The 25821-nt window shown below is 37.5% G+C and overlaps 1 protein-coding gene across 6 annotated transcripts in view; it reads right to left on the reverse strand.

The window, feature by feature from the left end:
- Positions 1–25821, reverse strand: part of MYO6 (myosin VI) — a 116002-nt gene that overhangs the window by 34129 nt on the left and 56052 nt on the right. For all 6 annotated transcript variants that reach the window (XM_064447775.1, XM_064447777.1, XM_064447772.1 and 3 more), the window contains 8 exons: positions 20832–20912; positions 18062–18242; positions 15353–15497; positions 7060–7217; positions 5962–6053; positions 5465–5537; positions 2884–3011; positions 1741–1836 (listed from right to left, as the gene is read on the reverse strand). In XM_064447775.1, coding sequence (XP_064303845.1) covers positions 1741–1836; positions 2884–3011; positions 5465–5537; positions 5962–6053; positions 7060–7217; positions 15353–15497; positions 18062–18242; positions 20832–20912 — 954 coding nt within the window. The remainder of the gene's footprint in view (positions 1–1740; positions 1837–2883; positions 3012–5464; positions 5538–5961; positions 6054–7059; positions 7218–15352; positions 15498–18061; positions 18243–20831; positions 20913–25821) is intronic.

Below are 25821 nucleotides of genomic sequence, written 5' to 3' on the forward strand. Positions count from 1 at the left end.
TGTTTTTGTTAATGATTATCCTCCTTGTTTCCATTTCCAGCACTCAGCACATCATCACTTGGGAGTTCTGAGAAGCTTAATTCTTCACTGCTTGTAATATCACTTAAGATCCGTTGTGAAATGGATATTAACATTCACACTTTAATTGGTGCATCTACACAGTTTGGAAATTGAAATGGAAAATCATTGTTTTAGTAGTAAAATATATTCCCCCTTCCTACAAAGCTTACCTCTCTGGTTTATTTAAATTGGCTCACTAACTTTTAGAAGTTAAGAACAATACATTACACTGAAATTCAGAGATCAGGACACCAGTATCCAGTTCCACACTAAGAAAATTTTCAATAGCTTTTGGTGTAACTTCAGTAGTGACTTTACTATTTATGAACAGAGGGGGCCAAGACTAATTTGAAGAAAATAAAAATTTTCCAGATGTCTCATAAAGAGATTTAATGGTGGTGAGAATCAAAAGGACAAGCACAGGCCTCCAAAATTCCCTTGGACTATAAAAACACAAGACTGGAACACGAACGCAGCCAGTGAGGCGTCTTCACCACAAATTGATTGTGAGAACAGCCACAAGTGGAATGAGAAACAAGTAACAGGTGAGGTACAAGGCAGCTATAGTCCCAAAGTTTTAAGGCCCATGCTAAGTAAGTCCCTCTGAAGGAGGGGATAAATTAAGCCAAGCATTTTAGCATAGCTTCTGGACCTTGTATCTAATTAGCTCTGACAGCAGAGCTTATGTGCTCATATCTGGTTCCTCTCTTCCTGAAGACACTCTAGGGTGTTATTAACATGTCATAAATGAGGTACACAGTTAAACACAGAGTACTTGGAACAAATGTGTTCCAATTTTATTTACTATTTTGATATTGACTCACTGAGCGACCTCATAAAAATTAGGTAGGTAACACAAGGGCTTCAATTTTCTTATTTGTAAAATGACCTACAGAATGTGCCTATTTCAAAACAGCAGAGTAATCATTACCATTCTTGGAGTATTATGAAGTAAAGAGGAACAAGCCCTTAAACTATGCATTTTCAAATGACAAGAAACCATCTTTGGAAGTAGCTTCCCTTTTACATACTGGAGCTACAGATCAGAACAACAAAGCATTATGCATCTTTTGTTTATTCTGCACCCTTTTTAAAAAAACTAGGTTTTAGATATTAGCTTCAGGTGTTTTAATGTTCTTTTATGATGAATGATGAAAAAAGTATAAGAATCTGGAATGTATTTTGGAGGTAGCAACTTCAGGTATTTCTTATTCTTACATGAATGATTCTAGTGCCAGTAGAAACATAAAACAAAAAAATTATTTTTAATATAACATAAACAGTGATTGCATACAAGGATAAGCATGCTTCCAAAAAGTTATTCAAGTCTAACAATACTTTCATATCACATACTATATTCCTCTCCCCAAGATGCAAACATCCTTTGATCTGTTGATTTGCAGTAGATCATGAATCAATATATTTAATATTGACATAGTTACCTATAGATTTATAACAAACTCTTACACAAAATATACATCACCAAAACAGTCTATAATCTGAGAAGTTAAAAGAAACTGTCAGTTCTGTCATACTCACAAAATTTGTTTCAAAGCTAAGACATCAACTTCTGAATTTCTCTTCTGATGAAAAGAACTTTTGTTATTTAACCTATATACACTGAAAAATATAGAAATACTACAAAGCATAACAAAAATAGTTTTGTGTAAGTAAAATTACCGTCTCATAGCATACTGCTCCTGCAAAATGTCGGATAATAAAGCCTTCATCATCTCTGATATTTCTGTGAACAGCCAATTTAGACTTCCTAGGAATCTGGAATTACAAAGAAAAATTACACTGAAGAGTGAGGAAAAATTTATTCTTAAAACATCGCCGTGATTCTGCCAGGAGTAGGAGGTATTAAAAATTACATTTCCTGCGGTACAGTTGTGATGACCACTGCCACTCTCATTCAAACCAAGATGTTCCAAAAACCTATTTTTATTCTCATTCACACTCTTAGATACCCTCACATTCAAAATAAAAGTCACCAGGACTGCTAACACCAGCTAGTTGATTTTCTTTTTGCCTTTAATCAAAAATTTCTAGACCATTCATTCCACAGCCGATGAATGCCTTGTCATATGAACAGGATTAAATAGAAGCTTAAAATATACCTTTAGATGGTATATTTTAAAAGGCAACTACCTAGCTGACCATACACATACCAACAAAAATGTTTCATTGCACAGCAATCCAGTTAAGCAACATTAAGTGGAAACGTAACAAAAGGTAAATGGATGCCAATTTTATTTGGCTCCCTTTGCTTGCATTTTTTCAGCAGGAAACTATTCTCCTTTTTTTCTGCATTTCAATGGCAGTCTCATAAGGAAATTGCGATGATTTGCATTAATCTTCTACAGAGTGCTGTATGCTAAAGAATTAACAACAACAAATGTTTTCCTTGTGTGTTCCCTAATTTCATTTCTGCAGTGCTAGCTAGACACTCCATGTGAGTCTGATATTCTCTAAAGCAAGGAATTTTTGAAAGGAACAATAAAATAGCTCAACTGATATGAAATAATTAAAATGTGGTTTTATTTCCTTTTCATGCATTACATGTTAACAAACTTCATATGTAAGTGAAGAATATGGCTTTAGTTTCAGCAGGATATTAGAATTGCTAGAAGACTTAAGCCTTCAGTGAACTTTTCAACAAACCCAATAACCAAACTTGTCTGTAACAAAAGAATATGCATTGTGCACACTGGTCTGGTATGAGATTTCTTAGGAGAGTTTTTCATTAAATTGAAGTGTTACTATCAACTGTTCCAAGAACTGTTTTATTAAAACAAGACATGACCGCAAAAATAAACTTACAGAGAGTCTGAAATGGTCCTTGTGTTTCTGGTGCACAACTGAAGTAAAATGCTGGTCGCTTGGTTGGGGAAGACGATTTTCTTCATCCAAAATATCCAGCACACCTATTAATTTTGCTTCAATCAAATCTATTAATAAAAAAAAATGTTTACAAAAATTGAATATATAACCTTATATCAGAACTGAACATTACAAGTTTAAAATGCTACGGATCCAATTCTGTAGCTAGGGAAAGATGTTAACACAAAATACAAAAAGTCATTGCAAATTAATCCTATGTATCTGAATTGTTGATTTAGTCAACATCCTATACGTACCAAGTTCTAACTCTAACACAAGGAACACGAGGGAAAAAAGATCAGGCACAAGTTGTTCGATTTTTACTCTGGGTCTCAAGTTGAAGTTAGTCATCTAATTCCCAAAAAGTGCCTAAATGTGTCTGTGGTACAACCATAGGTTTTATGGAATAATTGCTTATACTGGGGGGGTGGGGGTTAAGCTTTCCATCCATATTTCACCACATGTCAAAACTAGAAGCATGAAAAGGCACACACTTCCATTCACAACAGGATCTGGGGAGAAAAATAAAATGCATTGTTTTACGAAAGGCAGATCAGACTTGAGCATACAGTGGTGGTTTCACAATTTTTTACAAGTGCATTGCCTTGACCTTTCACATACATATACAAAGCCCTCGAAAGGTGACACAGAAATTCATGCTCTTGAAACTATTAGACACAAGAATGTTGCAGCTTTTAAAACTTTCTTGTATTATCTATGAAACTGTTCTTGTAAGAGGAATTTTTACTATCTATGTTTTTTCCTGTGGAAAGGAAGAAATGACTAATGCTTGTACTGCAGCAATGCCTATGAACTCTTACCACAGACTGTAAACAGTATGAGGTTATATATAAAGCACAATGACAGCCCTGATCCAAAGAATTTACCCTTATGAAATCTGAATAAGCTAATTTAGCTACAGAGATGACTACCATTCCATCAAAACATTCTAACATACTAATGACTGTTTCTAAGATTCTTCCATAGTGTTAAACAATTGTCCATGTCACCATATCCTTCTCCTTTGTGACAGTTAATATTTCTACATGTTCACTTCTCTGCTGTCACTGGCCTGGTCCAACACCGTAAACCAAATTGTATTTTGACAGAAACCAACATTATTTTTCTCCCTCATTTCAAAAGGCAGTAGAAAACCCTTTTCTCCTGACTATGCAAGAACATAAAGGCATACATGCTGTGGTCTAACTAAGCTAAAATTTTATCAACTTATATAATAACAACTCATACAATGAAGAAATATGTCAAATCTGTGGTGGGTTGTCATACATTGGTTGGAATAGCAAAACGGTCACGACTGAGGACTGCTACTTGTATTCATAGATAAGCTGTCCAAACCTTTTCTATGGCATGAAAAGGCAACGACTTGGAAACAATCTCTACAACGTGACCCATTTTCTCCCTATGAGTCAGAGACCCTTCCTTCCAATAGGCATCAGGGAACCCCTTTTGATCCTGAGTATGTTTAAAAAAATAAATAAAACCCACAAAACCACCACAATCACCCAACAAAAACAAAACAGAACAACAAAAAAAACCCAACAAAACACAAACCAAACCCAAAACTACAAGAAGATTTTTTGCTAACACGGTCAGGCTCATACACACATTATTAAACACATTATTGAACAAATAGAAAAGATTTGTATTCATAGAAGTCACCTATTTCCACTGCTATATTTTGTTCCCTCCTCCAAATACCTTCCTCTTGCTTTTCCACATGACGGCTAAGAGGTTTGCTTGACAAGAGCTGTCTTTAGTTAAGTCAGAGTTAGTGACAATACATTCCTATCTGTCAAAGTGAAAACTTCAGCGGAGCTACAGAAACTCAGAAGAACCAGACTTTTTGCAACAGATATTAAATTCTGTTACTCTCTGCTCAGCCAGGACTGACTAGTTACCGTAAACCAATTACTGTACATGCCAAAGCAAAATGAACTTTTGTTCACTATACACCAATTTGGAGAACAGAAGTTGAACACAGAGGGAAAACCAAACCCAACCAAAAAAATCAAGACCCCAAAACCCAAAACCAACACCATTGTCTTAAGCCTCTGGTATATATCAGTCTGTGGAAGCCTAAAAACAGCAGTAACACCTGCAGCCCGTTGCCCATAGTTCATTTTGTTTCTTTGCTTACTGGCTCAAAAAAAGGCGGGGAGGGGGGAAGGCATGGGATATTTTTTAAGTCATGGAATATTTTTCCCCAGACACCCTCACACCCTTCTTCACTTTATTTACCCCACTGAGGTGTTCCAATTAGTTTTCTAGGAAAATGTGCAAGAAATTCACGAGTGCCAGCTGCAGTTATTACACACTGTAGGACAACGTGGCTCTATTACCAATCAGAACTGCAATGTTATACAAAGCTGGAACAATTCACAAGGTTGCAACAGGCATTAAAGCATAAAATTATTAGTGCTACGCATATTTTGCCTCTTCTGCTTGAAGTTTTTTTGTCCACGACGCTAATGAATAGCTTGACATTCCAAGAAGTACGTACCTATACAGTCCTGATTATCTACGTAGCGCACTTCATTAACCCCCAGGCCTTCTTTCTGGTAAAGTTCTTGTTCCTAAAAAGAGTATTTGAAAACACCACTCACCATATATTTTTTTAACCCACCAAAAGTGTTTTTTAAATAAACATGAAGACATTTTTGAATACAGCACGAATCAACACAAATTATAGAATCTCTTTCCACAGCTTAATATATTCCAATTCACCTCCTTAATGATATGCCCATGCAATTAGATATTCCCATTAGGTATGACATATTGTCTGGTATCTGGATGCCTCATTTGAATGAATGGTAAAAAAGAAGAAGAAGAAAAAAGATGGCCGTATTCTTTTCTGGCAGAACCAGATGTCACACAGCAGGAAAACAGTTTGTCAACACAATTTTCTTTAACCTAAGCATAATGTGCAACCCTTATGGAAAGCAGTGTTACTTTAAGTATCTCTTTACTAAGAAAAATAAATCCTCAAATATAACATACCTCTTTCAGAATCCTTTCATTAAAAAACTGCTGCAGTTTTTCATTACAGTAGTTAATACAGAATTGTTCAAAACTGTTGTGCTCAAAGTATTCTGAAAAACAAAAGTCAAACTCCTATGTTAAACCAGTGTTGCAAGAATTTATGCTACATAGTTATGCTACATACCAAGAAAAGCTTTGCAGGGCTAATATTTAAAGATGTGTTCATATCCATATCTGTTTCTTTCAGTAAAATAAAAGCTTTTACAGATTTTAAAGTTTCACATATGATGGATATAAAAATACTGCGGCAGACCATATTCCTAAGACAAATAACAAACAGTTCTATCTGGCAGCAAACCAAAGCAAGATGCTACCGTACAGTGAAACTGAACCAATACATCCTCATGCATCCATGTTACATCAGGCTGGCACAAGATATCGTAGCTCTAAGGACCTGAAAACCAAATGTTCCCTTTTTCACTGTTCTTGGGCCACCTTAGCAGGGCTAGAACATTCCAGAAAACATGCCCTATTCTGAACCTCAGCAAGCCAAACAGGACAAATGCTTTATAGGAACCATCAATGCCCACGACTTCCAGGGTGCAACCAAAAGCCTGAAGTCCACCTCCATAACAGAACTATTCAGCCTCCAGGAAACCTTAATTCCGAGGCCTCCTTTGCCTGCCTGTCTGTCAGTATGCAGGGGTCTTCTCAGGACTGAACGGGAAAACAGCATGGGCATGCAATATCTTTCCTAATTTTCCTGGGTGGTCTCAGTAACATTCTATTCAAAACTGTGAGTCCTTCAAAAGCTGTGTCTATGGAGACGCTACAGGAATCTGAAACCACTACAAAGATGCCGTGTTTCGCACTAACGCTCGTTAGTGCTAGTAGGTCATCAGGAGAGGCTCTAGACCTCCTCTTGTACCTTTTCTTGTACTTCAGGAAAATGAGGCTTTATTTGCTCTCTTGATATCTTCTTAAGCCCTTGTAACCCATCCCACCCACCAACACAAAAAAGAAAACCCTCTCACTCTCCATGACAGAATTTATCATTTGAATCTTTGGTGGCAATAATTGACAAATAGAAAATTAATTCTTTTTAAGTATACGTACCAAAACCAGCTATATCTAGAACTCCAATGAAGAAAGAAGAAGTCTCAAATGGAAAACACTGGTTTACCCTGTTCACTACATGGTCAAACAGATGACTATACACTGTTTTAGCCAAGGCATCACGAGCATTATTTGCTTGTTCCACTTTCAAGGGTACCCTAAAAAACAAAAATACAGATCTTATTTTTCAGAGTTCCTTACTCAGAAATACTGAGATTAGACTCTAAACTTAAAAAGAGCCTTTCCAATTATTGTAAGTTAGGACACAAAAAAACCTGAGCTCTAGGCCCAGGTAGGGAACAATCTTGCCAAGTTAGACTAATTATCCTGCCTGTAAAAAGAAAAGAATAATGTTCCACTACCCTCAGTAGAAGTGAGAGGCAGAGGTTTTCATACTCGTTCATTAGATAATTAGAAACTATATTGATAACTGCCAAAGATATTTAAAATATATACGTTCCCACCTACAAAATAAGTTTCAAGTATTTATTTATGTGCTGCCTAATTACAGTAAAACCTATAGTTCAGTTTTGCTCTTACATCTTTGTCCCTATACTTTCATAAGGGCTATTATTAAAACTGCAAGGCTGCAAGTTAATCGGTAACAAAAATAAAACATATATAAGGGAGTGTGTACTCATGGTGAAAGTTAGATGCAATCCCAAAATAAGGGTTTTTTTAAATACTGGAGGAATGAGCCTTTTAAGAGATGAGAATTTATTCTCCCTCCCTTATTTATAAACCTTTATTCTACATTGTGACTATTACAAGTTTATGTCCCAGTTCAGCAGTTAGGAAAAAGGACAAAAACCACAAAAACCCACGACTCAACTTCAAAGCCTATGAAATGTGTAAAAAAACTGTGGGAGTATCAGCCAAATATAACTACATATTTAGTTATACATATACTAATATATATATAGCTATTTCCTGAAGTCAGTATGACAATAACATGCTTAGAATGCATACATTTCAACGCACATTTAACCACCTCATTTCCTGGATAAATACATTCTACAAGAATTTTTTGTTTTGTTTTTAAATAGGTTTCAGATTAACAGATAAGGGTACCAAAACTTTGAAACAGTTACACTGTACACAGCTGAGGAAGCACCTGTAGAAGTCTCCAGGATAAGACAACTGATACAAGGATAAAGTCTTAAGGAAGTGTTTAAGAAACAACATGAAAGTAGTATGAAAAATTAACTTTTAGCTTTATGGTGTGACTGCAAATTGCCCTTAGATCCTAATCATGTCACCAAAGAATTCAAAAGCAAAAGTCCCACTAATCTGAACAGAATCAGACTGCCAAAGATCAAAACTCTCCAAATACTTTTACATGTCAATTAAAAAAAAAAAAAAAAGAAAAAAAAGAAAAACCACACCCCACCGGAAACAAAGGGAAAAAATTAAACTGAAATACTGATAGCCCCTTGACCAGACAGTATCAAAATTTCATGCATGGAAAGAAGGCCTAAATTTAGAACAACTGTGGGTACACAAAGGCTTTGTACAACACTAACATGACATACAGATATTTCCAATGTTAAAGTAAATTAAAAGAAGATATTTTTAGGAAGAGAGTCTTTGCTAACCAAACTGATAAGATTTGCATGGAGGAACAGGGAGAAATAACGTCAAGATTTTTATCACACCGATCCTCTTTGTCATGAGGAATACAGGAGGATGGCTGTATGCCAAAAGCTCTTCTGCTTTTTCTGAATATCTCAATCAGTTGGCTTAATAAAACAAATCACTTCTCACCATATAACATCCTGTATTACTTCTTCCCATATACCTTGCCTGTAAATACCCTTGGATCACCAGCACTCCAAGAACAATTAGCAATAACCAAAGGATAGACTGTGCAGCTAGGGTGGTAGACACCCAACTATGGAACTTTTCAAGTATGCAGCAGATCTACATTTTAAAAGTACCTCTTATCTGAACTGTTTAAGTAAGTCCTATGTACAAGGTTCAAGATGTCACCACCGCAGAACTGCCCTATCGCCCCCGCCAGGCAGTTTTCTGTACACAGCAGCACAAAGAGCTGGCAGGTCAGAAAAGGAAAACTTAATGCTACACAGCTCACCCATACTGCCTCATTTCCTTCCCTTCCCACAACTCACATGCACTAAATCATGCCTAATTATTATTTCTGTATGTTTTCAAGGACACTACTTCTGATGCAGAAACATGAGCCTGATAGAAATCACTTTCTAATGTGACTGGGAAGTCAAGGGACCAGAGACTGTTCACTAAGGACACCTGCAGCTACATTACATTATATAGCAATTAGCTTTAACACACAATCTGGTCTTCCACGAAGTATCTCCTGACTTATCTTAAGGTAATGAGTACTGACAGAAATCTTGTCTTATAAATAGAAAGAAGGTACCTTTACATTCCATTCTGATACGTTTAAGAGATCAGAATACTAATTCCCACATGTCAGCTGCAGGCCTATTACATAACACAATACACAGTTATGCTTTCAATTTGTTTTTTTAAAGCATGTTAAACAACATGGCAGAGTCATACTTCTAGAGCATGTGTTTATAAAATGGTACTGTGCTTCAAAACCAACAAATTCTGCCATTATTAAGTAGAATTCCAGAGACTACACAAAACTCTATTGTTATTTTAAATTATCATAGTATGCAACAGAAACCCATGGGAAGAAAATGTAACCCTACAATGTGTTTTGCGCAGCTGAGATGTTCAGAACCACAAAATAATGCTGAAGTTGCACAGATGATACAGAAGAGCCCTATTACAGAACTGACATTCAGCATGAGCAACTTCCTTCTTGTCAACCTGCTTTTCCTGAGCTGCTCCTTTCCTTTGGTCTGCATACTGACAAAGGAGTCTCTTTCCTGCTCCTGTTTCTTGTCTGAAGAGGAAAAGATATATTTTCCTTCCTTCATTTCACCGTCTCACCCTCTACTCCTTCCATCAGCTACTTGTAAGGAACAGAGAAGTAATTCTCCACATTTTCCAAGCTATGTGGTAAAGCTGCAACAAAAAAACTTGTTTGGGCTGCATACTAATTTCTTCAGCGAGGTTTCCAGTGATCGACAGAGTCTGATGCCCAGGGGAAAGCACTCTCATGGGCTGAACTTATCTTGTGGACAATTCCATCCAGTCCCCAAACATTTTCCAGAACAAAAACTGCAATTAAAATATGCATAATTTGCCCATGGTTGCCAACAATTAAGGGAGAGAGAGCAGGTGAAGAGACACCCAGTCACTGTCACCCAATCTGGTTACTGCTTCACAAATAAAATGGCTTGGATGAAATAACCCTGAAAGGGCTATGCAATTAAAGAATATAAGCAGCATATTTGTTATTTGAGAAAAGTTAAAGTACCAAAAAACTGTAGAAAAATATTTTTTTACAGAAACATTTTTTGAAGGGACCAGCCTCCAAATGTTTTTCCAACAGAAGCTTCAGTACCACCACAAAAAAAAAGTATTTTGGTAGAAAATGTACTCCAAAAGCAGGTGGAGGACATAGAATGATGTCAGTTTAATTTTTCACACTATAAAATAATTTACTTTGTGATGACAGAGTTCTGTTTGACCGTCTCCTTGGAAAGGGAGAAAATGAATAGGAAACTAGTACCGTGCATTTACAGTCTAAGAAGTATACTGGCTTTTGAATACCAACACATTATTTCTCTCTATGAACACATTTTACATGGATGGCAAAAACATCAGCCAAGGAGGTGATCATTATGCTCTTTTTGGGAGACGAACAAGAACAGATAAATGTAGTGCAGCTGTCAAGTCTCCCTGGCAGCCCACTGCACATTAGTATTTAATAAAATCCATGAAGATAGCATTTAGCATCACCCTCCTACTGTTCCTTGTTGGCTCCATTGTGTCCAGCAGAACAAAACCTTTGTTATACTCTGAGCAGTGATTTCAGCTGAGCTATTTATTCACTGTGACCTATTCGGACTCACATGATCTACACGCACACAAAAGGTCCCTAAGAAAGCGAGAGAGAAATGAGTAGCTCTTCGGGTTGCTGCGACAGAATAGAACAATGTGCTTGTCAAAACTATAAAATTGATAGCAATCAAATAGTTTCTAAACTATGCTAAAAACCTGGTGGCTATTTAATAAATATCTGATCCAGTCCAATCCACTGACTTTGCACATGCAGTAAGCCACACAAGAAGGTGACATTAGTGTATTTATTAGTGTATGTTTGTTTCTAACTGCACAAGTTCAGAAAAGGTTAGAGAAAGCGGCTTAATGCATTAATCCTTCGAGATGATGGAAGGAGTCCTCTGAATTTGTTTTTGCCATCCACAAAGTAAAACACTGAGGAAAAATAAGATCTGTTGGCACAAAAACATAGCTCCTTGTGCTTGCAGACTTTTGAAACAGTACACTGCTAATAGCGTCCCAGGCTTATCAGGATAAATATGCTAAACAGAAGATCCTTACTGTCTTAATCCAAAGTGAATTTGAAGCTGTAACAAAAATTGTATTTGTTCTTAAGAAACCTTCCTTGACAGGGTCACTTGAGAAGTGGTGAAAGGGAAGCAGCATATCATGACACACCTTTGATTTAGTGCTTGATATGTCCCACCAAACATTCTCAAAAAGAAACTACACAGACAGCCTTTACCTACATGTTATGTGTACAACAGCCCAAACTAATCTGTTCTCAGAGGCTGAGTCAATAGTTCACTGAGAGCACTGCCAGAGCCTGAATCCAACATGGATGTGATCTGCTCAAACCCCTTCTGCTTCTGGTTAACACTTTCACTTAAAAGGAATGCACAAGTAAGGGTATTTTTAAAAAATGGTCTGATACTACTTAACTAAGAAAGTGGGAAATCCTGGTAACAAGATTAGCATATAAAATTATTTTTACAAATTGAAGATAAGATCTAAAAATCCACATGACAGATTTCAGTAAAGAAAAGCGTGTGGTGGTGTACTTAGGAGAATCCAAAAATACAAATGTGAGATGGAGGACAACCAGGTAAGCAGTGAGTCAACAGCGAAAGATCAGTAGTTACAGTGGATCACAAGGTGAATTAAGCAAAAAATGTTACTAACTTCCAAAACCTGCACATACTGCCATGTGTTAATATGAGTACCACCTGTACTGTAAAATATATAATTTTACTGTAATGTTATCTGTAATACTGATGAAGGTTCTCCTGGACAAATATATCAAATATTTTGCTGTCAATCTAGACATGGTCTGGAAAAGCCTAAATAGTAAAACTTCAAAAATATTGGCCAGCGGAGGCACTTTGTCCTGCAAGACCCACGTCTTCCTACATGCGAAGGTTGTTATAAAGAGAAAAATTATTTCTAACTTTCTATATCAGCTGATAAGGCAGCAAGATGTTCATGACGAAGAGTCCCCAATTTCTAATCACTGGGGGGGGGGGGGGGGGGGGGGGAAGAGGAGGAATTTATAACCACTTTCCAGAAATGCACTACCAAATATATTATGAAGAGATATACATCTTGAGCTTTTAACTGAAGGCAGAATAAACCCTCCCCAATCATTACTTACCATTTGACACTGCATAGTAACTTTTCCCACAGTACTCACTATGAAGTTCCAACTCTTGTACATCCCTTCTTTCAAAGTACAGAAATAAGCAGATCACCAAGAGGATTACTTGTGCTCTGTCTAGAAATACACCTCAAAGGTCAGCTATTCTGTAATAATGTATTACTAGAACAACAGCCCATACCCATGCTAAACTTAAGACTCCTGAATATGAGTTAATTCAGAACAACTTCTGCTTTCCCCTAAAAAACCATTATGTTCAAACAGTGCAGGCTGTCACCGATGGTTTATTATGCTCAAACTTCAGCCAGGAAGATGAGTTTCACCCTGAAGAACAGGAAGCAGGCACTGAACAGTACTTCCACTACAGCTATTACCTTTTAATTCATTATTATCAGTTAGAATGAAGTAGAGATCAAGATTGCTCCTCTTGCACAGAATAAGCTCTTGACCACTGGAAACCTTCATTACTCAAATCCATTACATCCCCGGAGGACTAAAAAAGCCAATGCTCTCAAGTACTCAAAGATCAACTTTTCACCTCATAAGTCTGACATAACCTAAGCATGCATTAACTAACACCTGCCAGCTTTACTGGCCACAGTGACTTACCAAGGTTAAATCTATCAGCTGTTACTTTGTTTCTGCTCACAAGTTTATGAAATGTTAACAAATACTATAAGACATAAATATAAATAATAGTAATAAATGTCAACAGACATAAAATACGCAATGAACTTACATAAACCATGTTAACACAGATATTTAATTATGGCTTTCATATATTAAACTTCTGGTGTAATGCGCATAAAGTTCTATTTTCTGATTCACTAAAACAATCTGATTCTTTCCATAAGTCAATAAGAACCACTCATGCATTCTTCCAATGAGTGAAGTGAATGTTAATTAGTTTCCTAATTAAAAGATTGATGCATTCAGCTAAACATTGAGAATTACTTTTAATGTGCACATAACTGTTTAGTCCAAGTTCAGTTTTTGAGGCAGTGTTTTCTTTAACTCCAGAAACACACAACATAGAAAACCGCATGTTAAAACACGCAGTTCATTTGCACGCAGCTTAGCTGGCACCCCCGACAGCTTGCGTGCCTGATGGATCAGTCTCAACAAGAGAATATTTGTGGTGGAAGCTAGAGGTTTTTCATAAACCAAAGGCAACTGTAGCCAAATAATTTTTATAAAACTCAGTTTCACAAGAGTCATAACTTCCACCCTATTGACATGTTATCATCAGTACCATGTTTAAACATGTTCTTTACAATTATTCCTTCTTCATGCGCATACAGAAAGACATCACTATCCTACTTCTGTGCCTAGGAAGTTACCTTCAAAATAGCTTCTTGTCAAAATGAAAGGGATAATCACTCTTATAAGATCACTATTTACTTCAATAGTGATGCATTTTTAATAGCTACAATAAAAAAAAACCCTCACTTTCTCTTAAATTTACCCAATTCCACTATTTTTATGTTTTATGAAACAATATTAACTTCTCAGCCAAGATTAAATGTTTGTTTACCAGCAACAGCAAGAAGCAGCACACTTCTGGATCACCATTTGCGGTTGTGTTTTTAAAGCTGTAACTTGATTTCAGAAGAATTAGATGTGGCAAACACATGGACACTGATCTCCCACTCACTGAGAAGGGTGGATATACTAATGTCTAAATATCAAATGGCAGCAGTCATGGGAGCACTATGCAGCCCCCATGACATGAAAGATGCATCCAAATACCTTCTGAAATACTTTAGGCACAGTATTAACATTCCTTGATACCATGTATCTGTTAAATCTATTAGCATATCTGATTTTCTGTGTGGGTTATAGATTTGACAGGCTGACTGCTATACTTTCTTTGGCCACACGGCGTACTCACTGACACGTGAGGCGTTTTATAAAATGTGGCAGTGATTTATTCAAAGCTGTTCTTTGAATTTGGTGGGTGGTTTTGTTTTTGGGTTTTTTCGGCGGGGGGGGGGTGTGTTCTTTTGTTAGTTTGGTTGATGTTTGCTTGGTTTGGTGTTTTGTTTGTCAAAAAAAGGCCATTTTAGTCAGACATTGTAAAATGGTCACTCTTCTAAATAAAAACCAAAAAACCTCTAATGGCCTAGTAGCAATGAAACAAGCAAGCCCTGAGCATCTAAAAATGCGCACTTGGATCAACTGCGTTTAAAAAGCAAAAATAGAAAAAAAAAGATAATCAAAGCCCTGTTAAAACTTTGTTACCTCAAAATTAACTCCTGCATGACAGAAAAGCATAGTACATTGTTTCTGTTTTGAAGGGACTAACAATGCAAGTCTGCCAGTCTTCTGCACTCTCCTATTTTTGTAGTGCCGTGATTTGGTGCTCTTATTTTGTAAACCATTAAGTAAGCAGTAGCTTAATTAATTAAGTAGCTGCACTTGGGCTAAGCACAACTCAGCTCCTACTTGCAAATGGTCAAGCCGGAGTTTGAGGCTATTTTCCCCTTTCTCCCCGTGGGTAAGGAAAGAGGCAAAGCCGGGGGCAGATCCCGAAGGCCCTAGGGGGGAGCGGGGAGGGAGGTTGGGCAACGCGTTACCTCAGAGCCCAGCTCGCAGGGGCGGGGGGTGGGGGTGGGGGGGCTCAGCGCCTGCCGGCCACACTCACAGCGAGGCCCCCCGTCAGGATAGCAGGGGGTATCGGGGGGCACCCCCGGGCAGGCGATTCCAGCGTCCCGCCCCGGGGCGGCGCCGCGCGGGACTCACTTGATGACCGTTCCTTTGGCGCCCCCTGCCGTGGTGAGCATGACGCGCGTGGTGAGGCTGCCGCGCAGGTCCTCCTGGTCCAGCCCCAGCAGCGCCGCGCAGCTCTCCAGCGCCGGCTGGCTCCGCGCGCGCAGCGTGCAGCCCCCTGCCGGGAACACCACAGCCGTTACCCCACCGCGCGCCGCGCAACGCGCCCCGCAACGCGCCGCCTCTGCCCTGCCGCCGGCAAAAGCGTCCTTTTTCTAACGGCAGCGCTACAGCTGCCCGTTTGGCGTTTTTATGGAAAATTCGGGGGGGGGAAGGAACCCCAAACCCGTGGAACTGGCGATGACCGTGCCGTGATGCCTAGAAATAACATCAGCTTTGAAGGAATTAAAGTTGACCTCTGGAAATTACTTCATATATTAAAGGCAAAGAGTCTATTCTCAAAAACAACGACAAAAAAAAAAAAAACCTCCCAAAACAAAAACCCCCACCCAAAACCTACGTATTAAATTCTGTATTTCTAGAAAATCATTCTAAAAGCAGGTTGTTCAAAAGCTAACCTGCTTTTCAGTGAAAGATCCATCCCAAAATGTCGAAGTTCTAACACTCAGTAACTAACTAGGTGATTTTTGGATTTGTACTTTCCATTAATCCTCCAGGCTTCCCTGCCATGTGTGCATAGATCATTAGAAGCGCCTGGCACAGCAGACTCCTAGCGCTTACATTTTCAGATAATGGTATGTACATTGTCCCAGGTAAACAGCCAAGAGGCATGCTTCCTTCTGCTCAGCTCAGTGCCAGAGCTCGTCCAGCCACTACAGGTTCATAAATCCTTAAGTGAAGTGCTCAAATACGCTGGCAAAGTTTAATGCTTCAACAGTTGCATATGCCAGGATTACAACATTTATTTCCTGTTGTTCTCAGTAAAATGTATTTCTACAGGTAAGTGGAGAGACCAAAAGGCATAAATAACTAGTCAAACACTGCTTGAATTGCTTAACTCTACAATGACATTAAGGGGAAAAAAAAAGGGAGGTGGGAGAAAGGAGTCCTTAAAAGATTAAAGCTCTTGTGATTTGATTTTGGAAGCTCTGAAAAACCATCAGACCTGTAGCAAAAAGTTTTTGTTTGGTGTTTCCCAGGATTTTGAAGCAGCAACAATAGTTTAAAGGGTCTCTGGTATGGAGACATACTGCCTGGAGCAGTTCAAATGAACACCCTATGCATAGACATACAACGTGAGAGCAGAATAAAGCCCGTATTTGCAATGCAATGAACATTTTAGAAGCATAATAATTAGTTACAGAAAAAAATGGGTTTGAATTTCAACATCCAGAGAAAAGTAAGTTTTCTGGTATCCTTCTTCCCTTCCCTAAACACTGACTTGCCTCACCGTATGAAGTTCCCCCTCCTCTCCTTGTTTGTTTACCTCCTGAAACTGCCTCTCCGTTCACATTTGCACCTTTTTCACCCTGTCCCACCTTGTCAGCCCCAAAGTCCCATCTCACAGAAGGCCCAAACAAGGAAGCTCCCTGCCAGCTTACGGCTGAGCCCTGTGAAGCCACTACCCTTTTCTACCCCATGTCTTCCCAAATTCATTCACATTAATCATGTCCATTTCAGTCATCTTCATGAAGATGGCAAGATCATTAACTGATACTGGGGAAGTTCTGATTTGACCTAAGGGGAAAAAAAAAAAAAACCCACACAACCAAAACCACAAAACCCCACCTTCTCAGTGACAACCCTAAGCTACCTGGTCTGAATTCAGTGTTGGCCCTACTTTGACCAGGACACACTGGACTAGAGACCTCGCATGATCTCGTCTGAAAAAAATGTTTGTACAGTTCTGCGGTGATTACGTGCTTAGGGTCGGGAGCTAGTGAACCTATGAGCGTAGTACTCATTTAATTCACTATTCAAAACACTTTTTAAAATGTTCTTTGGTATGCCCTTCCTAACAATATTACCAAGTTCAGCAACATCTATATGTATTTGAAGCAGGACTAAGAGGAACCAGTTTCACTGTACCTTGTGTTTCTTGCAACTCAAGATCTACACACGTAGCTTTTCTGCTACGGTTATATTTGTAGTACATCCAGACCAGGAGTTTCTTCAGTCCTTCAGGAATATACAGCCAGCAGTTCTCAACTTCGAGAGGCTGATTTCAGAATTAAGGTATGAAGGACTGTTCCCAAAATACTCAGTCCCCTTCCTCAGCCTTCCTGCGCATTCTGCTACTGTGTCCCAGCTATGCTCATCAGTCAAAAGATGAGCTCGTACATCTTAAAATTAGGAAGTTTACCTTTACCTAACTTGTTGCTGTAATTTTTTCCTCACCTCTCAAAATACTAACACGATGGTATTTTTGGAAGCCAAAGGACATAATGCTTCTCCCTACAGATAGAGTTAATTTCAAGATGTTTTCATAACATTAGCAATGCTTTTAAAAAGTATTAATACAAAAATGTCCTTTTCTTTATATCAAGCTTCACACTGAACGTTTTCCTGAACAATTTCAGTGAGAGCCTATTCACTTTCAGAGCATGTAAAGAAGTACAACTTCAAACAGCTAAACTTGACTTCAAAATGGTGTGAATTAAGGCTGAATTACCTTGAACACAAGACAGCTTTCTAAAGCAATAACTCCCATGGAAAGGAATCATCTACAATCAAGAGACATTTTCAGTATTTTTACAGAAATCAATTTACGTTTCAGCTAACCTGAAGTGCTGCCAGCTTCCTCAAAGTCAATATTTCCAAGGTGAAGGACACCAGCCACCACTCTAAAAAGATCAAGTTTTTCTGCATCATCGAGTCCAATCTTTTTCATTGCTGTGCACATTCTGTTAAAGTCTCCGTGGTCATCTAAGAGGGGATCCTTCAAGGAACCTGCTTTGAGATACTATAAAACAACAAGATAAAACAAAAATTCAGGAAGTGGTTTTAAAGAAAATGTAAGCAATTATTTCCAGTCAAGAATAAACCATAACAAAAAGCAAAAAAAAAGCATGCCACACTAAGCAGAAAGAGTTTAGAGCTCTCCATAGAGCACACGCTTTGCAAGAACTGTAATTTGTTTTCATTTGTTGGTACTTTGAAGCATGATCTTCAAACTTCAGCTTCAAAGCAAACTTCAAACTATCTTCAGAAAACAGAAGTTGGAGAGCGTGACAGATAAGGACAGGGGAACACAGGATAGCGAGCAGTGGAAGAAAGATTTTGGTGAAGGAAGCTATCAAAGCACTTACACCAAGGAGTGCTTCTAGCCCCTCGCAGTTAATAGGGTGACAGAAGGTTTGATAGGCCATGGGAAAGCAGAACAGGACATACCAGAATTGGAAGAGTTATCCCTCTCCCAGACAGACTTATTTAGAGAAATAAACTTGTTAAAAGTTTGCTACTGATTAAGAAGCAGTAACATGTCTGCAGTGTTCTACAGGTTAAAAGCATACCGGCTACATTTTAAAATACCAATTTTAAATTAGAAAAATCAGAAAAATATTAAATACATGACAAGCCATTTTAATAATTAACAGTTTTAAACAGTAAATAGTAACACATCTGCATGCAATCAAGAGACTAACTGAACATGCACAGACTGATCTAAGGTTTTACAATTACTTTAAAATGCTCTTAACTAAAAAGAATAATTAACTCTAAATAGAAGTCTTGTTAATGTCAAATAAGCTGTGATTTTTATCAAAACAAAGCACCACATGCATCTGAAAAATTCACTTCACACAACATTTAGACACATCAATAAAATTAAACTCCATCTTAATTAAGTAAAATGATCACCTCATCTTCCTGATAAGGAAAACACAAAAATAATTTAAGTATTAATTGACTACTTTTATTAAAATGAACAATATTTTTCACAAAACAACAGAGTGAATATTAAATTTCTGATTTTAAAAAACTGAACACTGCAATACCTCTCCTGTTTAAGTGGCTAGACTAAATTTTAATAAAATTGAAATGTGATCATTTTTTGCGCCTTCAAACCGATATGGATGTAACATACAAGTATTATGGCATCATATGTTCCACTATTTAGCATCCAATATGTATTTTCAGGATTATTCTTTCAGGATGTCTTAGTTTAGACAAACACTTATTTCAGACTAAGTCCTTTGGAGGACAAATTTTATGACAGAACACCTGCCCGTAAATCATATCAGTAACAGATGAATGCATAGGTTCATCTTCCAGTAGTAAGCATAAATTACCAACTTCACTACAAGTTTTAAATTAAGGCAAATTAGGTAAACTGAGGCAAAGTCTCCCAACCATTTCTTAGCCTATGCGCTTGACAAGAACTGAATATCTACCAGCTTTCTGCCTCACAGTAATATCAATTCAGCATTTCTGTATCTCACCCTCCAACACCTCTGTTTATAGAAAAAAAAAGCCTACATTCAAAATAAATTGGCATTAGTGCTCAGTGTTAAAACATACGAACTCTAGAAATCCAGGAGCATACTTTACAGTGTTGACCTGAGTAAAGGAAGTATCTATACTGCCTTTCACATCTAGGCATGATCCACGTACAAAGCTCAAGCCCAAGTTCTCAAAGGTGAAAGAGATGGCACAGACACTGGGGGAGAGAAGCTCTTGAGCAAACTTATCTTTGTACTATTCCACGCGAGTATGCGACTTGCCCTGCTACTGAATCTCAAGTATGGATTTGATTAAGATTTGAAATATGTTCCAGCTATACAAATGACAAATTCATACTTTAGGTATGACAGACAAAAATTGTATTGGAGAGCAGAGTAGAAGTTTAATGAAGTGTCTGAACAACTTCCAGTTCACATACACTATTAATTCGGATTAAATTCTCTAGTGTCCTTATGTGAACAAGCTCAAAGGCTTAAATGCTATGAATTCTGGTAATTTCAAAAAATGTAAATGGAGATTGAGCAGAAGGAAAGAAATGTTTGAATTCTCACGCTTTCTTCCAGGAAGTAACAGTTCATGGCAAAGGGACAACAAAAAACAATAAAGAACACAGTGTACTGGGGAGGGGGATATACTCGTGGTGGAAGTAAGGCTGCACTTATGTTTTATAGAACAGTTTGGCGCATCACTTCAAAAATCCAGACAGTGAAAACGGCTCTGGAAGAAACTACTGCTTCTGACCTGTTCCTAGCAGTAGTATTATTTAAAATGACAAGTACAAAAATTCTTCAATAGATTGTTGTTTTCCACAGAAGACAAGCTGCATCATTAAGTGTTATATTATTATAACAGTGAAAAGGAAACAATTTTACCTATTGTTCCACTTGGGATTTTAAGATGCATGTTGAAACGTATTTCTAGGACTGAACTCCAAAACCAGAGTTCTGAATATACCAGCTTTGGCAGTACCCATTTAGACCTAAACATGTGCAAAATGAACGTTTCATTCCACACTGTAAAACTGTAATCATCATTTTTAACTATATCTGCATTAGTTTATAATATGAACTAACAGAAGACACAAACATACCTCAGGACTCTTGCGATTTTGCAAAATCTGCTTGTCTGTTTCTTTGTTAGCAAAGTATCTGGTACAGCCTCGATTTAAATACTGTAACAATAAAGAAGAGGAAATGCATACTTAAAGACAGAAGTAAGGAAAACATATGCTTTTATTTAAGGCTTGCTCTACATAGCTTGATTTAATCATATGATACCAACAACATGCTAGGTATTTAGCATTCATTCCTTGAAAATGCTCTTCTGTAATTTTGTAGATGTAAGTAAGTACAACAGTAACAAACTTCTGTTGAAAGCCTTTTGATTTCGACAACTAAAATACTCTTTAACACAGTGGGATATCAATTCTGTTAAGTCAAACATTAACAAAAGATTTTGAGACTCTACTAAACCTATTAATGGATTCCAGAAAAGACAATCAAAGTTAGGAACCAAGAAAATAAACTTTCTGGCCTATGTGTAATACCAAACTTTACTCCAGCAAGCTGTATAGAACATCAGGGAAATTCACAATAATCTTTATGTTTTCAGCAACATATAGACTTTATATAGCATAGTATATCCAGAGATGAGAGAGGCAGGATCAAAGAATTTGTGGTACCAAGCCCAGTGTAGTTTTACGGTCATTTTTTCCTCGCCAGTGAAATATTTCTATAGGTAGCAAGAGACTCAGCACATTAAAAAGCTTGAAGAGTACTAAAAAGCCTAAAAATTTTTTTTAAAAGCCTAATTCAGAATTCTGGCATGATATCCATCTCATGTTGGATAGTAAAGGGAATAGACCAAGCATTCAGATAATGACTGGCACTTCTAGCAAAATGGGATCACCAGTTTTTTCTTTCTGATTCGTTCAGCTGAAAGCAAGAACTCCATCCAAAAGCTTGGACAGAGCCCTTTGTCTAAAGGACGTGAACTGCCTCTCTGCTCCAGCCCATGAACAAAGATGTTGTTTTCAACTAGGTGACCACAGATAATGCTACACTTGAATTAACATTTAAATACAAAATTCTAAAAAATAAAATATTCTTCAAAGGAATTCTAATAGCAGAAGAAAATTAGGTGACAAATTTAATATTAAAACAAAATGACAAGGAACACTCTTCAAAGTTAGCTCAGTATTTAACAAAATACTGAAGTTTTCTCTATCAGCCAATAATAACACAAAGCAAAGCAAATTTTAGACACAGCAACATATCCCTGTACTACAGTATTAGTAGCGTGATCTCAGAAGCTAGGGATGAGACGTGAAAAAGGTTGTACTTTTCAAGAAGAGAGTGTGGAAACTTGTCTGACCAGCTGAGAATGTGAACCAGCACTGCATTCAGTAGGAACCTATGTAGGAGACATTTAATCACAAGATAATGGCTTTTATTTGAAAGCTAAAAACTCAAGTAAGTTTACATATGAAACCTAGGAGAAATATTTTTAAAGCACGTAAATACACATCTTGAGGTTATCATAAAGAACATCTAAATACCACTGTACTTTTTTTTTCCCCAGCTCTGAAGTACAACACCCCATTATAACATCAGTGACCTTAACACAAGGGGATCTGATTTCTCTTCTCGAAATTAAGATCTGAAAAAATTCAGCTTCTCATCTCCATCAACTATACTCCAGGTACGGATTTACTGTGAAGCTTTACATTCAAATCCATGTGGTGCAGTCCAAGGCACCTAGACCTACAAGGTTCAGCACATGGTTATCTAATGATTTTGAATTTCTGAAAATTTCTGCAGGGGAACCTAAAACACGAGCGCCCAGGACTGCATGCTTTTGTGTGGGTGTGCTTGGAAGTAGGGTGTGTAAGGAAACGGCAACTTTTCATAGTCCTTGGCTAAGTAAACTCATGCTGCCCCAAGAGAACTGCAGGGGAAGGATGAACTAACAGAGAGCTAAAACCCATCAGTGCTGCTGAAATCCAGACGACAGGCCAGGCAGGTGCAGCCAGCGCAGCTGTGCTGGCTCATATGCCCAGAGCAACTGCGCACCTATGCCAAGATGGTCAAATGCACAGGGAGGAGATTACAAGGGATCACTTAAGTCAAAAGGAAGAACTAAGTTATGCTTTGCCTTTTAATATTGTTTCACTTCTGTGAAAAATGAGATTTACCTTCGATTTGAGATGGTCCTATTTTCAAGTGAGTGTAGTTGAGAGAAACCAGGCATTGAGCAAAACATGCTTGAGTGTTAGGACCCAAACTGGCCCTAATTTGGACTTTGACTTGATAAGCTAAAAGGCATAAGACAAGCGGCACAACAGAGCCGATGCAAAACTCCAACTTTAGGGATAGGTTTTTCTAAATAAACAATTTAAAAGTATGATTTTTTTTCCTGAACATTTTGTTTCGTCTAAAACACTAGCATTAATATCGAAACACTGATCATACATCAAACCTTGCCTAGTATATCACCATCTCTTATTAGAAGCATGAAAGATGGTATTTCAGTGAAATTTGAACCAAACAGACATGCAGTCAACAAAAAAATGTGGTTAAAAACTGGCGCAAGCATGATTTTTCAGAGCCATTTTATGCTAAAACCTGAAGCAGCAAATAGAATAATACAGAAAAAATAACCTTGGCAAAAGTAATACAAATTTAGGAAGAAAGTTAACCTTTTACAGGTTTTTTTTTTTCCCTAAAAATTTCATATATAGTGATAGTTCATGAAAATTTAGTGCAATGTGACAAATGAACTTTAGGTATATTTATATTAATTTACATACATAAAAAGACAAAAATAACCTTATGGTTTTTCTTTAATTAGAGATAATCTATTTAAACTTCAGAGGAGGAAAATGTTTTTAAAGTATTTCAGAAGTGTTAAAATTCTTAAATTTAGCATGCAGGGTGGATCTTTCACATGCAGGAAGGAACTCAAGTACTAACTTATGGTAAAGCAATAAATATTCTTAATGGAAATCAAAGTATCTGTTGCAAACTTAGTAGAAGTCAAAAAAATTATGTCACGGTGCAATAAGGTTGGTGTGACTGTAAACTATAATTGAAACAGGCAAGTGGGTGCCTTCTGTAAAGGCACTCATGCTCTTCGGTACTGTACTGCACTAGCCTGCTTTCAAGCAGGTTATAATTCAGACCTTGACGACTACAACCTGTGTGCTCTCATAAGCAGAGTTTTTGTTTAAAAAAAATATATATATCCCCAAGAACGGGCACACAGCATATTCAGTTCCAGAATTAAAAAAAAAAAATATCTATTAACTACAAGAAATAAGTTTTAATGGAAAAGTGGCTGCACAATAAAAATGTGTTTGAAAATTTGTTCAAGATTTTAGCTTTAAAACATACAAGAGAATATGGCGTACAATAACTACACAATAAAGAAGACAGTTTTGAAAACTAGCTCCATATTATATGAATACAAATGTTGTTTGTTTGGGTTTAAGTATTGTGTTTGTTGGGTGTTTCAAAAGAAAAGTTTTCCTTCTAGAGAACAGAAGTAGTCCCTTCTTAATAAGCATCAGATCAAGTTTCCATTGCACAACTGAGTACAAATAGATAAATTATAAGAAGATACAAACTTAAATATTTAAAGAAATAATATAAGGTCTATAAAGGCCCCTAGGAATACGCTTCAGGAAGTAAGGAAACTTGTCCTAAAATACTGCCATGGCTTTTAGCAAGCAAGATCATCTAGATACCACAGTACAAACGTATGACGCACACAATATAGAACTGCAGCTCTGTGCCTGATTCCTGGCTCACCAGTAAGCAGAGACTGACTTGGCCAAGCCAAGAGGCAGCAGCAACCTGTTTGGTCACCAGTGTAAACCCACCTTCCCTGCGGTGAATGCACTAGTCCAGGCATCACCTACGCAACCACTGCTTTGCACAAAACTAGGAGGAGCTTTGTATCTTTAAGGCTTCTAGACCCTCTTTGCTGAATTCAGGTGAAACTGAGAACAAAAAATTTTGGGGGAAATACCAGAGAAGCACAGTCCAAGTTTTATTTAGAAAACGAAGTACAAAGATACACCAACAAAGAAAACAATACAGTAATGCAATTCTTTGTTAGCAGTGCTCCTCTCCCTGCTTACTATCAAGGAAGCCTAAAAAGATGACAGTCAATTCATTTATAACCTTGTAATTGCACATGTTCTCCCAGGTTGTGTTACAAAACCCTTCCAAACCCACGGCAGGGATTGAGTCTGCATATTTTAGAAATACACAGAATTCTGCTTCCATGAGATTCCAAACCAAGCCATAAGACAAGAGACAGTGGAGAGATGGAGACAAGTGACAGAACACAAGCAAACAACTACCAGTATTTACCAGTAGGATTTGATTTGCCAATATTCTTCTTTTCAATGCAAGTCAAAGTAGATGGTGATATCTGTAGGTATTTACAGTTCAAGTGTGATTGTCAAGAGGAAAAAAAAAAAAACACCAAAAAGCTATCAATATACTTATATAATTAAATAGCAGGAATGAACGACTGAAGGCAAGAGTCTTCACCCTACTAATAAAATTGGCGATGACAGTATAAGATCTGAATAGGCTTAGAAGGACCTTGAAAGGGACAGCAAAAGCTCGCCTTGAAGAGAAAGAAAAGGGGCAATCAGGAAGACAATGAGAAACAGCTGTATCAGTAAAGCTGCACTGGTTGGATAAGAGTTCAATAATATTTGTTTCTCAAGGAAAAAAGTTACTGCAATAATTGAAGTTTAACACACTGAGAAATTAAAAGAGAGTAAAAATAAGGGAGATGGGGATGGAGTCACTCAGGCAAACAGAAAACAAAATAGAGAAACAATTTTGACTGACAAAGGGAAGAAAGCAAAAGGATGCATTATGTTACTTGTTGATCATTTCTGAAAATAATTCAGTGAAATCTGAACACAGAGAAGGGGAGGAGGACGAAGGACAGCTGGAGGAAAAAGTTAAAAGTTAAACTGAAGTAGGAAAACCACTCAGTGGAAAAATGGGAGGAAAAGAATGCAAGAACATAATGGTAGGACAGAAAGCCAGCCCGTTTGT

This window comes from Phalacrocorax carbo, chromosome 3 (genome assembly GCF_963921805.1).
Source record: "Phalacrocorax carbo chromosome 3, bPhaCar2.1, whole genome shotgun sequence".
NCBI lineage: Eukaryota > Metazoa > Chordata > Aves > Suliformes > Phalacrocoracidae > Phalacrocorax > Phalacrocorax carbo.